Source organism: Eublepharis macularius, chromosome 2 (assembly GCF_028583425.1).
Source record: "Eublepharis macularius isolate TG4126 chromosome 2, MPM_Emac_v1.0, whole genome shotgun sequence".
Lineage (NCBI taxonomy): Eukaryota > Metazoa > Chordata > Lepidosauria > Squamata > Eublepharidae > Eublepharis > Eublepharis macularius.
In genome coordinates this window covers 233,543,889-233,560,026 of record NC_072791.1, presented here as the reverse complement: position 1 = coordinate 233,560,026, position 16,138 = coordinate 233,543,889, and the positions used below count along the sequence as shown (strand labels likewise).

The following is a 16,138-nucleotide window of genomic DNA, read 5'->3' as shown; positions in this document are numbered from 1 at the left end:
CTCAATCACCTTTCCAAGAAACGGGAGGTTCAATACTGGGCGGTAACTAGACGGGTCAGTGGGGTCCAAAGATGTTTTTTTCAGAAGAGGCCTCACTATGGCTTCCTTCAACACACGGGGAAAAACCCCGGAGCTCAATGATGAATTCATAATATCCTCCAATTGGGCCCCCAACGTGTCACCACTGGCTTTCACCAGCCATGACGGGCAGGGGTCTAGGGAGCACGTAGTGGGCCTGACCAGCCGCAGGATCCTGTCCACTTCCTCCTGGGTGACCAGGTTGAAGTGATGCAAAGTTGGACCGGAAGATGGCCAAGGGGCCTCCAGTTCCCTTACTGTATCAATTGTGGAAGGCAGGTCATGTCAGGATCAGAATGCTCTTTTGTATACAGTTGGATAGCCGGCGTAGCCTGGGATCTATACCGGAGCAAGCTGAGGGCCGTCCATGGCTGTTCTGGAACCGGACGGCCGAGCGAACGGAAGGGGATACTTCCCAGCGAAGTGCTCTGAGTTGGGACTATGCCGAAGTCACCCCGAGAGCGGGGGAACCAGATGTCGGAGAGCATCAATGGGCACAGCTCCAGAGCAGAACCATTGCCATTGATTCTGGGATTTCAGCAATCACTGGATTAACCAAAGGTGTTCTTGCTGCGCGGTCGCAGGAGGAACAAGGGGTGGAAGCACCCCTGCCGTGGCAACAGACGCTGAGCACGGACCACCCGACAACCCCTCCAACTACTGGGGATACGGGGGATCCGCAGCAGTCCACAGACAGAGTACAGAGGTTGGAGAATAGACTACAGAATATGGAAGAGAGTCTAGCCAACGCTGTACATTTGCTTTCAGTTTTAGTGGCGGGAGACAGAGATAGGGCCCCGCCAACGGGCCTGTCTGGCATTAGCCAGAGTCTGGCTAACTTGCAAGACCAGATATGGCCGCAGCAACCGTCGGAAACGGGTGAGGTGATTGGGGCCACTGGAGGGGGATCCCTCCTGACGGGAGAAGTTGGTGAACCGTGTCCGGGGGACCGGTACCCAGACCAACCACGGATACCGGCAGCAGCGAGGAAACGGAGGAGGAGGAGGAAGAACCGCCACTCAGACCGGCTTCCCCTATAATTCCTCCACCAACCACCCAAGCGAGTCAGCCCACCACACCGACGGTGGTTCCCAGAACTTTGCCGGCCCAACCACGCAGGCCGATTTCCCCTATAATTTACCCACCGACAACCCAAGCAAGTCAACCAATTACACCGCGGGTGGTTCAAGGAACGCAGACTTCGCCGAGGGGACCTCGCCCCACCCGACCAGCGCCAACCCGACCGACGCCGCGCCAGCCGACACCGAGGGGACCCCTGCCGTCTCCGGGGTCGATACCGCTAACGGGGCCAGTGGCCCCTCCGCCCCTACAACCTCTGCACCCGCAGCCAACGCCAAGGCAACCGGTCCCCCAACCTCAATCGCATTCCCACCCGCGCCAGTCACCGCTGCAACTGGGGCCAATGGACGTTTATCCCATGCCAGACCAAACCCCCAGACAGGATTTACCCATGGGATGGGTCAAACTGGACGCTACTTTTGATGGAGACCCTTCCAAATTGGGATTTTTCCTGGTACAAGTGGTGCAATTTTTTAATCGTTGGGGACACCTGTTTGGAAGCGAAGCCAGCCAGATAGAGCATCTGGGATCGCGTCTCCAAGGTAAAGCTGCGGACTGGTACGTGGGACTATATAATGTGGGGGGGCCCCGAGTTAGAAACTCTCCAAGGGTTAGTGGATGCTATTCGGGCGCAATATGAAGATCCCTTGGAGGAAACTCGGGCTCGAACGGAGTTGCAAGCAATTAGACAAGGCAGCATGTCGGCTAGAGACTATGCCACACAATTCCGACAGCTCGCTGCCAAATGTCCGAGGTGTGAGGAGTCCACTAAGATCATCTTGTATAAACAAGGATTAAATCCAAAACTACTTGACCGAGCGCTCATGCAAGACAATCCACCTACACTGTTAGGATGGATACAGTTGACTTGCGAAGTTGAAAATCGGCTCCTGGAAGTTCGTCTAGCGGAACAACATCAGCAACCCCCGAGCCAAAGACGCTCCTCCACACCTTTGTCTCTGAGAGGGAGCAGGGGAACTGGGTATGCCACCCGGGGAGCGCAAGATGCTAGATGGCAACAGGGATTGTGCTTACAGTGCGGCCAGGGTGGCCATTTCGCAGCACAATGCCCATATCGGCCTGTGCAAAGACCTCCGCTCCAACTACGACGTCCAGCTCCCCTAACCAGCCCAGCGCTGCCGCGCCCTTCTCCGGTACCCAGAGCTGCCCCGAGGAGTAGGGGAGCTCCCAGAAAAAGTTTCCCAGAGAGAGGACTGGAGTTGGAGGAGATCACCGAAGACGATCAAACAGCCCTGATTGGGGAAGGAAATCCCGAGAGCCCGGAGTCGGGAAACGAAATGGATCTGTCGTAAAAGGACCCAAACGGCAGATCACACGTAAGTCTGGTCCGGTGTTAAACCGACCCCCGGGGTCCATACTGTTCATTCCTGTAACGTTAGTAAATGCTGACAAGAAGATGCACATCCGTGTGCAAGCCCTTATTGATTCGGGCTGCTCTAGAGACATTATTGCACCTGCCTTAGTTAATGGACTGGTACTCCCAGTGAAAGAGTTGGATATACCGGTCATTTTTGAACAAATGGATGGCACTAACATGAATCCGGTTACCACAGAGACTGCTCCGATCATAACCGGCATGGGATCACATTGGGAAATCAGATCCTTTGTCATTAGTGCCACAGCTAAATATCCCCTGATACTGGGAAGCCGATGGTTGTGTGATCACAACCCCCACATCGATTGGGCAGAAGGGAGTATTACTTTCACCCATGAATCTTGCAAAAATCATCGTTGGGATCAAAACTGGGGAAGAAATCCCACTATGTCTGATTCAGCTCTACTCACCCAAGAAGAAATTAACCAAATACCTAAACAATATAGGGCATTCACTCAAGCCTACACAGAAGAAGAGGCCAATACGCTCCCTCCGCACAGGAGGACAGACTGTGCTGTGGAAATTTTACCAGGGGCTTCACTGCCAAAGGGTCGGTTATACCCTATGAGCCCCAACGAAAGAGACAAACTTCGGAAGTTCATTGATCTCAATTTGCAAAGGGGGTTCATCCGCCCAGCTAATAGTCCCCATGCCGCCCCAGTGTTGTTCGTGAAAAAGAAGGATGGGGGCTTGAGACTGTGTACTGATTTTCGGGGACTAAACGCTGTGTCCGCTAGCAACGCCTACCCCATTCCACTCATCAAAGATCTACTCAACGTCGTGGCCCAAGGTAAGATCTTTACTAAATTGGATTTAAAAGATGCTTACTTCCATGTCCGTATCCGAGAAGGGGATGAATGGAAAACCGCGTTTAATACCCCACTCGGACAATATGAATATTTAGTAATGCCTTTCGGCTTGACTGGCGCCCCGTCGGTTTTCATGTCCATGATCAATGAAGTCCTACATGAATTTCTGTACCAGGGGGTAGTGGTGTATCTTGATGATGTGTTGATTTACTCACAAACGGAGGAGGAACATGTGGAACTTGTATGAAAGGTCCTAACTACACTCATGAATAACAAACTGCCTATTAAACTTTCAAAATGTGAGTTCCACAAAACCAAACTCACTTATCTGGGCTATTGTATATCGTGCGAGGCAACATTCAATCAATTAAAAGAGCAATTTGTCTCAGAACCCGTACTACAACACCCCGATGAAAACCGCCCCTTCATAGTACAGGTCGATGCCAGCGATATGGCAATTGGGGGTGTGTTATTGCAGCGAGGAGAGGACGGAAACCTCAAACCTTGCGCCTTCCTTTCTAGAAAGTTTTCTGAGGCAGAGAGAAATTGGAATGTGTGGGAAAAGGAAGCCTTCGCTGTTAAAGCGGCGCTCACACATTGGAGACATTGGCTAGAAGGAGCCCGACATCCGTTCGAAGTCTGGACGGATCACAAAAATTTAGAGGCCCTGCGTAGCCCTCGCAGACTAAACGCCAAGCAATTGCGGTGGGCGGAATTCTTCTCGAAGTTCAATTTTACCTTAAACTTCCTACCAGGCAAAACCAACTTCCTCGCTGACGCTCTATCACGCATGCCCCAACATAAAAGCAAAAGGGAGGAGACAGTCGACACGGTGTTTTCGCCTACGCAATTAGGGGGTGTGATAACTACGCACAGCCGCACTAAGCCCTCCCCGTCACCCGATCAGGGGTGGAGAGAAAAACTGAGAGCCGAAGTGGAGAAGGAGGGGGGGGGAGGCGCCCAAAGACAAACTGCAACAATCCGCCACGGGGGAATGGCTTTGGGGAGACCGTTTTTATGTGCCCAAATGTCTGAGAAAGGATGTTTTACAACGATGTCACGATGCCCCCACAGCGGGACACTACGGTTACTTAAAAACGCTCCACTTGGTGCAACGCCAATTTTGGTGGCCAGGCATGCGCAAGGACATTTCCCAATACGTAGCCTCTTGCCCCATCTGTCTCAGCGCCAAATCCCGAAAAGGCAAACCTCCGGGGCTTTTGCAACCCTTAGAAACGCCAAGTCGACCATGGGAGATTATTTCTATGGACTTTATTACTGACCTACCTCCCTCTAAGGGACATAATTGTATTTTGGTCGTAGTCGATTTGTTTTCCAAGCAAGCACACTTTATACCATGCACCACCATTCCCTCCGCTAGAAAACTAGCTGATATTTTTATAAAAAACATTGTGAAAATACATTCTTTTCCATCCAAGGTGATTTCGGATCGCGGCGGGCAATTCGTTGCCAACTTCTGGCGGGAGCTTTTGCAACTACTGGGAATTGAACAAGGGCTCAGTTCAAGCCATCACCCAGAAACAGACGGACAATCCGAAAAAACTAACCAGATATTAGAACAATTTCTAAGATGCTACATCAACTTCCAACAAGACAATTGGGTTGATTTGCTCCCGTTAGCAGAGTTCTCCTATAATAACAGTGTACACACGTCTACAGGAGAAACTCCTTTCAAAGTAGTTTATGGCTTCCACTTCAAGCCGTTCCCGTTCGAAGCGCTCCCCCCTCCAACTACAGCTTCTCAGGACGTCACCGAGTGGTGGGGGGAAGCAGCTCAACAATGGACTCAAATCAAAAAACGCCTCGACAAAGCCAAGCAGGACTACAAGAAATATGCAGACCGCCACCGTGCGGCGGAATGGGATTTACAACCTGGCGATCTTGTCTGTCTGTCTACAAAAAACCTGAAACTATCTCAAACCAGCAGGAAACTAGCTTTGAAGTTTTTAGGACCTTTCCCAGTGCGTAAAGTAATCAACAAAGTGACTGTTGCTTTAGATTTGCCAAAGAACCTATGCTACGTGCATGATACTTTCCATGTCAGCCTCCTAAAAAGGGCTCCAACGGATAACCAGTGGCACATCAAAGGCCCCCCTATTCCAACGTTAATCGATGACCAGACCCACTACGAAGTACAACAAATACTGGACTCAAAAATTAAACGAAACCAGCTGTTTTACCTAATTAGGTGGAAGGACTTTGATTCTGGGTTTGATGAGTGGGTCAGTGCTGTACATGTCCATGCCCCTAGACTGGTGAAAGCGTTCCACTCTCGCTATCCACATAAACCGGGGGGGGGGGGTTAGGGGGGGCAGAATGTCAGGATCAGAATGCTCTTTTGTATACCTATGCTTAACCGACTCCATATTTAATCCTTTCAGTGTTCAGTGCTTTCTTCCCCAGGTGCAGAGGTTCCCAGGCAGCTATCTCACAGACCAGCATTGTTTTGGCTACCGACGTTCCACCACGAACCGGCCTTGGGGAAGCTTTCGCTTTTGCAGCTTCAAAGGGAATATTTTGAGAACTGTGGGGGGAGGATGGGTCAGCTATGATATTTAATATGTATCTCTTGCTTTGCCTGGCATTGGTAACAATGCATATGTACCAACCTGGATATTGCATTCAGGCCAGTGGACTATAATAATCTTTTTCTTCATTAAATGCTTTTTGGAAACAATGGACTTTTGTCTAATTGCAGAAGGCAGACTGGAGTAAGGATTTTATCTAGCCACAGTTCTGACAGGTCACAGCGGAGAGACAAGATTTTGTTTGCAAAAAAGCTCCCAAAAGCCTCACAGCCGATGGCCGAATTTCTAATTTGGCAGTCCCCCTGTGAAAGAGAGACCAAGGAGTGAACTACATGAAACATTTTTGCCGGGCATGAGCTTGCAGATGCTATGGAGGTGGCAAAGTACTCCTTCTTCATCGCCTTCACGGCCACCTCATAGGCCTTCATAAACGCTCTATATGATGTTCTCGCCTCTTCGCCCCGATTTCGCCGCCACACTCACTCTAGCCGTCTCAGTTCCCGCTTCATCTGACGTAGCTCCTCTGTGTACCAGGGAACCAGTCTGACACGGGGACGGAGAGGGCGACGGGGAGCAATTTCGTCAATGGCTTCTGAACGACGGCCATGTCAATCCCCCACTGGCTGATCTAACGAACCGCCAGGGGGCATTGGTTCCCGCAGAGCATTCTGGAAACCAATTGGATCCATAAGTCTCTGCGGGTGAGCATAAATTAGCTCGCCGCCTATGCAGGAAGGGGCTGGCATACCCAGATGAGCCCTCAGGACATGGTGGTCCAACCACAGCACCGCTTTAATAGTGTCCAGGTCCACCTGAATCCCCGCCCCAAAGATCAGATCCAGCGTGTGGCCCGCTTGATGCATAGGAGCTGAAACAAATTGAGAGAGTCCCAGTGCTGCCATGGAAGACACCTGGGCCGTCGTCACACGGCCATAAATTTAGCGTCAAACTAGCGCCATCTCCCGCTGAATCTCACCTTATTCCGACTCTCTTGTGTATTCGTCACTCTCCCCAATTCACACTTTGTGACTCTTTATGTTGTCTTTATCCACTTCCATGTGAATGCCCTAGATCGACTATGAACGCTTTGCAACACCAAAACGCTCACTCTCCCTGATCATCTGTCTCACCTAACACTGATTCTCCTGCCCTACACTCCCACAAGCCCCAGTGCAACCCACAATTAAGCATCAAAGTAATTTTTTTAAAAAACGTCAGCCTTATAGCACTATTCTGCCATGGGTGGGAAACCTCTGCAACCTATCACGGTTGGCTTTCGGGTTGGCCCAGCATAACATTATAATAGAAGAGTGATATAACGTAAATATGTGGGGGGGGAAATTTTTTTAAAGGGGGCAGGATTTTTAGGGCCCCGTTTCCAGAGGCACTTTGACTGACTATCGAATTGCCTTTCCCCTTTTAATGTGACTGACTGGAAGCACAAGCAGTCGTCAAAAGATGGGAGAATTCGTTCTAATAACGATAACAGAAGAAACGATTTCTAGTGCAAAACTGACGAAATAAGGGCCCGTGTGATGACGGCCCAGGTCCGCAGCCTGGGAAGTGGTGGCATCATCGACATGGACACTGAAATCAAGACCAACAGCCTAGGGTGCTCCAACGCCCACCCCGATACCACCTCTAACAAGCTCGACAGGGTAGCTACTGGTGCGCTAGGCAGTCGGTACACCAAGTAGATAGCCAAACTTTCCTCAGCATCCCACGCCAGACCAACACAATCAATGCCAGTGATCTTAGGAGTGGGGAGTGTCCTGAAGGAGAAAGACTCTCGAATAAGTATTGCCACTCCCCTCCCCCATCCATCCGTCCGGGCCTGATGAAGGACCGAGAAACCTGGGGGGGGGGGGGTGGAGTTGTTTCAAGGCAACTGTTTCACCTTCCCTCACCTTCCCTCACCCAGGTCTCGGTCACACATGCCAGGTCCACTCCCTGTTCTTGATATTTTTCTTGATATTGACTGTACTATTGATATTGATATTGTTCTTGATATTGCCAAATGTTCTTGATATTGACTGTACTAATCTCCCACTGTGTAATCCGCCTTGAGTCTCAGTGAGAAAGGCGGACTATAGATGACATAAACAAACAAACATACAAATGAACAAATAAAAAAATAAATAACCAAGTAAGGATAATCTTTAGGGGTAAAAGGTGGGCAAATAGGATATCATACTAATATTTTTAGCTACCCCTAAAGAATCCTATAAATTGTGATTTGGCAAAATGTTGTGAGACTTAAAGATACCCTGCTCTGTTGCATAGAATTGGGTTCCTGGAATGCCAAGCATGAGCCTTTCAGCGTTTTCTAAACGAGAAGCCAAACGGCGGAGGAATGTCTTTCTCGTCTTAAAACTGCTGCTGCTAGGAACATTTGGTACATTTGAAGAGACTGAACCCATCACAGTAGTCTACAGCACAATTCTCTGTAAAATCCCTGGGAAGAGAACCCATTAATGAATACTGGCTGACCCAACAAGAAGTCGGTGCCGCACGACTGAAAACAAAACACATCTTTAAAATAACAGCCTGTAATAGGAGCAACCTCTGTGTATCCAAGCACATGATCTATCAAAGATTAAAGGCACAGAAAAAAGGGCACTGCTGTGACCAAACACGAGAAATCAAGTGCCGCCAACTGCAGCAGACAATTAGAATCCGGCAGAGATGATCTTCAGCGCTTGCAAATCCTGTTGCTGCTGCAGGAGTTGGCAGCAAATGAAGCTGGAATTAACCTATCGTAGCGTACTATACTGTTTTAAACAGCACAATACTGTTTTAAATAATTTCACTTTTAAAAATCATCATATAAAACACAAGTCTTTTAATTGCTTTATCTATAAAATATTGGACCCCAGTTCTACAATGTGTAATACTCAAGGAAGCATTCAACAATAGATGAGAGATTCAGTCAAGTGGAACTTGACAAGGAAGCATAAAAGGCAGGGTGTGGGGGGAACCAGTGCGGATAGAGGAGGCGGGGGCAGAAGGGACAGCCTTTGTCTTGCACCACCGCTGATCTCGCTAAAAGCATACAGTTGCACAAGAAAGACCACTGTGGGGATTCTGCTGGTTCCTTATAACCTAGGGTGTGTTACCAAACTCGGGATGGAAGACACCAAACCCCCAAGTCCAGTAATTTGATTAACCCCTTTATTCTGAACCAAAGTATGTCGCTCCAGACAATGTCATCCTTATTCACCAAGTGAGTAGGCCGTGTCTGTAAGAGGTGGTGCATCGGATCAGGCGGGTGGCCCATCCAGTCCAGCATCCCGTCTTGCATAGTGGTCAACAGTTGCCGTGAAAAGCCAGCAATGCCTACAGAAATACCCTTGAGCAGAAGCGTGCAAATGGGAGCCTGGGAAAAGAGAGGAACGGGCAGCGGGACCACAGGAAATGGGCAAGTCTCAGCATGCTTTTTACTCAGCGCGCTTCAATGGTTTTCATAACAAGGCACCAGAAGATGTTAGTAACTCAGTTCAGTGGCACTCAGAGCTAAACTACATGAGATGCCCGACACGTGTCGGGTTCCCGCAAGTTTACCTGGAAAGTCTAGTCAGACCCCGCACCCAAGCTCCTGGAGGAAAGCCCGCTCCGGGAGCTCAAGGGCAGGACCCAGCTACACTTCCCAGGTAAACTTGCGGGAACCCGTCGCATATTAGCCGCCTTGTGTAGTTTAGTTCTCAGCTCAGCTAGAAATGAAGTCATTTCCCCTAAATTTCAAGTCCTGCTTCAGGGGAGGGGGATCAGGGGGACACAAAATTGTAGGTAGGAGAAGAACTTTAATTAAAGTATACATAGAACATCTTTCTCCTTTCTAGAGATATTTTAAAATTATATATTTGTTTCCATTTCTACTTCATTGTACCTTTTGCCTGACATAAGAGAACTATTTCAATATGGATTCGTAATCAACAAAATGGAAATGCAAAAAAGTAACAAATTTAAACCAGAGACTATTATTTTAATGTTTGCTTACAACTGATTTGGAGGAGACTGTTTCAGAGTTGTGGACATTTAACGTAAATGTCTTGCCACAATTTAGGAATTTGTATTCCAATAAAAAGCGGATGGATTAGAAATTATTTCCTATTTTTCCTTTCTATGTATTTGTTCTCATCTATTTCCTAAGAACGGGACGGGTCTCGTGTGCCCTTTTAGCCTGTGCAGGAAGCCTTCTTCTAGCTCCAGGTGATCTGCTGGTGTACCTTCATATTTTTCTCACCTTCTCTGGAACTAGCAGTGTTGCATTATCCACGAGTCTTTCCCTGCACTTCTCCGGCATCACCTCCATCTCTGTTGCTCACAGGGGACAAAGAAGAGAAAGATCCATTTCTGTCACCACCTTCCATTGGTGTTGTATAAAATTAAACTCAAAGAATTCAGACATAGCTTGATACAACACCCGCTGTTTCACAAATGGCAGGTGGGTGGTAGACACGTGTCTGGACTCTGCCTCTTCAGACAACGAGGGGGAGGAGCTCACACGAGAGGGTGCTCTTCCATACAAACAGTTCCCTACCCCTAAAAAAGACGAGACGTTAGTAAGTTTTTTAAAATGGAGACGCACTGGATGGTATGAGCCGCCACTTGTATGAAGCAGCAAAGGGTGGGCACAGATTTACCACCTCATCTGTTTGCGAGTTCTAGGCCGATGTGAAGTTTCTTTTTAATGTCTGGCAGACTTGGTTCTCATCTTCGTATGTGTTTGAAAAGACAAATATTGGGAGCAGTTTGTCCCAACACCTCTCAGGAAAACCAAAAAGTCCATCTTTCAAGGCAACGAACTAGAGTTGCCAGCCTCCAGGTGCTGGCTGGCAAAATTACAACTCACCAGGGATCACATTCCCCGAGCGGGGGCGAGGAATCCCCCATTCCTGCCTCCACCCTCTGCCACGGCTTACCTGGCCAGCAGGGGCGGGGAGATGGTGTGGGGAATGGGCCTGGATTGGGGGCTGATTCTGGGGTGCTGATTGGGGGCCTTCAGTTTCTTGTTGTGCCAGGAATAACGTAATTCCCAGTGTGACAAACAAGTCCTCTGGACCACGATTGTGAGGATAGTTCCCCCAACGCATGCCACCCCATCCCCTATTCCCCTGTTTGGCCCCCGGGGGCTCAGGCAATAGGATTGCCAGGTCCCTAAACCCTCCCTGTGGGAGGAGAAACTTGGCATTCACCTTGCACTTCCTGGGAGTGTTCTCCCCTGCGCATAAAGTTCATGCATACTCCCAGTGCTTCTCCAATGATGTCAAAGCAGCCGTCTTGTCCAGGGGAACTCAGCTCTGTAGTCTGGAGGTCAGTTGTCCTTCCAGGTGGTCTCCAGGCCCTACCTGGAACTTAGCGCTTCTGTGTAAAACTCCAGTTGGCTCGTGTCCTATTAACATGCTTCTCTCAATGACGCTCTTATGAACTTCTTAATCTTTAATGGTTTGGGTCTTTGTTGCTAAAGTGAAAGAGGTATGATCATAAATATTTGTCTCTTTGGTTTTTTCATTGTTCAAGACCATCTACTTTCCTTCAGAGCACCATCCCTGGTTTTTAGCATAATTTTCTCATTTTAATTTTTCCCCTCATTAATAGTTTTCCAGTGGACAGAATATACTCTGTTGTAAACATTTCTTAATATTTAAAACCTATCAGGTATTGCATTTTGCTAGCATGTGTGTGTGTGTGAGCGGGGTGGGGCAGGGCGGGGGCATGACTCATGGCTGGCTTGGGAGAGGAGTTGTGTTCTAAGTAGCTCCTAATCCGAGAAGGGATGTGTGCTTTTGGAAGCTTATTGCCGTGAGTCGAAGGCCTCTGCCTGAAGTGGAGTGACTGGGTACAGATGACAGTCGCCAGACACCAAGTGGGGCCTGGAATTCCCTTGGCATGCCGACTGGTCTCCAGAAGACAGAAATCCCTGCACTGTTTTAGTGAAGGAGGACTGGGCAAAAATCCCTGCCAATGACAATCGATTTCCCCTCCTTGTTAGATCTGCCCAGACTACCGTTCCTGAGGGTCATTTAATCCTCAGAGAGGATTTTTAGGATAAGACGGAGGTGCTGAGGGAAGAAATCAGCAGGGAGACATGCAGCCTGCCAGCTTGCCTGCTTTATCAAGCCCACTATGTTTATACTGGTTGTGATGTGGCTTTCTGATCATCTAACTTCCCTTAAAACGCGACGTCTGCCTTCACCCTTAACTGCTGAATTGCTCAAAGGTCTTTCGGAAGTTTTTAGATTTGTTGTGACCTGAAAATGCTGGTCTTGTTTGGATCCACCAACACGTGGGTTCATCTTGAAATCTGTTGGTTGATGATGCCAGCATAGATGGTCTGGGGAGAATTACTTAGAATCTCTCAGTCTCTCAGAGATGCATTTTGCTGTGTCTGTGTTAAAGGCATGGGAAGACCAGGAGGAGACGGCAGGGCAGCCAAATCTTCACTTCCTAAGCGATCCGGCTATCCAGTCTGACCGACGAATGAGACCAGGTTATTCAGCCAAGAGGTACCTCCTCAAACTGACTCAGATCTTGGATCCAAGCGTTTTACAAAAACTTCAACATGCAGGTCAGTGTAAGGAAGAATCAACCCAAGCCTAGAGGCCTATGGAAGAAAATTACTGTAAATATTTACTAGAGCGGTTGTTACGTAGCTCTTTTTTACTGGGTTTACAAGGTTGTCCTCTGTGGATCTCCTTCGTTCACTGGCTCTGGCCTGTTGTTGTCCATTCTTGTAGTGGGAGTAAATGGGGCAGGGGTGACATCACAGGCATGGCAATATCTCTTTGAGCCTCCATGCCTGCAGTACTCTAGGAATTTCTCCCAACTCAATAGTCTTTGCCATAGAGATCGAGGGATTTCCTAGAGCATCACATGATGCTCCCATTCCTAAAAGCGCTAGGAATTGCCAGGCACAGGCCTGGCAACTCTACTCTTAACTGATGAGAGACGTAAGAAAATTGCAAGAAACGTGAACATATTTCGAATGTAACAAATGATATGTTGGCATAATAGTAAATTAAAATCATTCCAATTTCCACTGTTTTCAAGGTAACTAGGTCAGAACTCAAATTGCTACATTTCTTGGATGAACTTACATACCTGTTTTCTGTAGAAAAGAGCAAGAGTCCAGGAGCACCTATAAGACTAACATAATTAGTGGTAGGGTGTAAACTTTTGTGAGTCACAGCTCACTTCTTCTGAAGAAGGGAAGAAGTCTGTCCATTGTTACAGACAGACTAACACAGCTGCCCATCTTTATCTATGCCTTTTATAACATGCTCTGGCCAATCTAATCTGCTTTATATGCTGTCTCTCTTTTTTATGTTATGATGTATGTATGGTGGATTGTAGTTTACCGTACATCCCTATTGATGTACCGTCTTGTACTTCTGAACTTTGTTTTTACATTCCTTAGGGGTGTTTTTTCTTGTGTTCTCAATATGTATGCTATGTACATTTCAGGACATATCAGGGATCCTTTTGTGCTTGAGGAATATTTGCCATATCACAGAAAAAAAGAACAAGATCTGTCAGCCATTCCACCCAAATATAATCTCCTGCCCATCTTCTGTTCACCTTGCTCATATCTGTGGGCTGAGCTGGAGAAGGCGAATCCAGGTACGGTATGAAAGGAATGCATTTGAACATGACACGCAGCTATTTATGATGTGAGTTCTGGGTCTGCACAGGGATTGAGCGCTCTAGAGCAGGGCCCTTCCGCTGGTTATAATGCCATAGAGTCCACCCTCCAAAGCAGCCATTTTCTCCAGAGGAACTGATCTCTGTAGTCTGGAAATTAAGTGTAATTCCAAGGAATCTCCAGGCCCCACCTGGAAGTTGGCAACCCTATTTGTAATTGGTTCACCAAATGTACAATGGCCTGTACCTTACTATGCCACTCAGCCAGGTCCGAAGCCTTCTTGCAGCCTGAGATGACTTCCTCCAAGAGCAGCAGTTCTCAGGCAGAGAAACTTTAAAGGAAAATTACAACATGAGGTAGCTGAAATTGAATTTATTTGCAACTTCAGGTCAGTGGACTCCCCTCCTCAGTACTGAATGAGGACAGTGGATTTTCTTGCACTACAGATGCTAAATTTCTGGACTTTCTCACCCCTGCTCTATCAAACTAATTACAACATGTATTATAGCTAGCTTCCTGACTAATTTATAATAGCCCTCCCACCCTCCGTTTGGATTATAAAGACTCTGGCCTTTTCCCACTCCTCCTATCTGACAAAGGGGGCTTTGACTTTTGAAAGCTCATACCTTGGAAACCTAGTTGGTCCTTAAGATGCTGTTGGGCCCAGATGCTGCTCTTTCTCCAACTGGAGAGGCTTTTCCTTCAACAGAAACACTTCTTACACTAGAGGAATTCGCCTGAGGCTAGAGGAAGGCTTCTAACATTGCCAGGTGGTCTGGCAGGGTACAGGCCATTGAGTTTAGAAGGGGGCCCAATTCTAAAAGTCTGAGAACCTCTGGGTTGGGGGTATTCAGGGCACTCCAATTCCATCTTCACTTGTGGCCATGTCACACTGAAACTGTGGCGGTGGGGAGGGCAAATACTTTCTAAGGCACAGCCATGGTCTCTGGTGCTTGCTGAAAAAAATTGTTCACCTCCAACATCAGAATTCTTTGAGTGTTTCCATACCCAAGTAGATTTTCCGTGAGGACGCCAGTTAGGCGGCAGATCTGGTTGTATTTAAGGGCAGCAGAATGTCGCCAAGTGATTGGCAGAGCAGGAGACGGACTCCTCTGATCTGCACTAACCGTCCACTGGGAAGCCTGTGTGTTCTGCCAGTGCCTTAATTACCACCCCTTCATTTTGTGCCGGAGAATTTCACAGCTGTTTATGCCCCACGTAAGTAGGCGGCGCCTTTGGGATTTTCGGCCTCGGGCACCAGCATGTCCCGCTTTCACATTGAAAGAACCCATGAACTTACCTTGTCCTGTCTCTGTTCACATGTGAATGGTGTTAATGCATAACAGAAAGTAGGAAAGAGCTGATTTTAAACTGAATGTACATTCTAGCCTACAAATTACCAAAAAGGGGGAAAGCAGAAATCCACTAAAATACCACTTTTGAAAACTGCTGAAGCATCCCGGACGTTTCTCTCGGCTTGGGACTCTTGTATGTGTTATACAATCACTTCATGTTGTGCTGTGCTGCTTCTAACCTAGCCATTTGTCTAAGAATTGCCATAATTTTCCGCAGTGAGAATTCTGCTGACATTGCTGTCATATCTCTGTGGGTCAGCGTTTTCTGAATTTTATCACTGCTTCCAGGGCTTTGTTTCTGGGAACAGAGGTGGTGGAACTCAGTGGGTTGCCCTCGGCGAAAATGGTCACATGGCTGGTGGCCCCGCCCCCTGATCTCCAGACAGAGGGGAGTTGAGATTGCCAGAGGGGAGTTTAGATGGCAATCTCAACTCCCCTCTGTCTGGAGATCAGGGGGGCGGAGCCACTGGCCATGTGACCATTTTCAAAAGGTTCTGGAACTCCATTCCACCACGTTCCTGCTGATAAAAAGCCCTGACTGCTTCCACAGGGGGCCTTAAAAGTACACTTCTGCTGCAGCAGTTGCGGCGAGCAGTACGGAAGTGGGTGGGCATGGCCTCCAGTTCTTGCTCCTGCTGCGGCCACCACTCTGTCTCTCTCTGTCTCTCATCTCCCCCTTTCCGTCTGCTGTGTTGCTGCAGAAGTGCTGACACCGTGACAGTTGCAGTGCCCCCCAAGACCCGGCAGCCCCCTTCAATCTTCCCCGCTTCCCAGCTGAACCATAGTGCAAAACTGCACCACAGCTCAGTTGTGGGGGGAAAGCCTATTAAAAGGCTAATGTGGGGGGGGGGGATACAGAGGTCAGCTGACCTGTCCCCAGTTGGCTGTGGGCACTGTGTTTACTTGGATGCCCCAGCCCACTGTTTTCCTTGTTAAGCCAGATTTAGGGAGAGTTTTTCTTATCTGGAAAAAAATGAGGGCCAGAAGCATCTTGCCTGCACCGGCTGCACGGGGTGCTGCAGATGCTCCCAATTAAATGGGCTTCCGGCTATTCACAGAGGAAAAGACCTTTTTGTGAAAGCAGCTGCTTTTTAAAGACAATATTTTTGGCTTTGAATAGAATTGCAGCATTAGATTATCCGGTGCTGATTGGAAAAACATTTGTTCTATTTATTTATTTCAATATTAATATCCCTCCTTTATGCTAAATAAAAGAGCACTCAAGCCTA

At 48.1% G+C, this 16,138-nt stretch overlaps 1 protein-coding gene across 1 annotated transcript in view; it reads left to right on the top strand.

Annotated features, from left to right (window-relative positions):
- Nucleotides 1-16,138, top strand: part of KIAA2012 (KIAA2012 ortholog) — a 105,823-nt gene that overhangs the window by 10,622 nt on the left and 79,063 nt on the right. The window contains exons 3-4 of the mRNA XM_054971825.1: nt 12,312-12,480; nt 13,377-13,532. Of these exons, the coding sequence (XP_054827800.1) occupies nt 12,312-12,480; nt 13,377-13,532 (325 nt within the window). The remainder of the gene's footprint in view (nt 1-12,311; nt 12,481-13,376; nt 13,533-16,138) is intronic.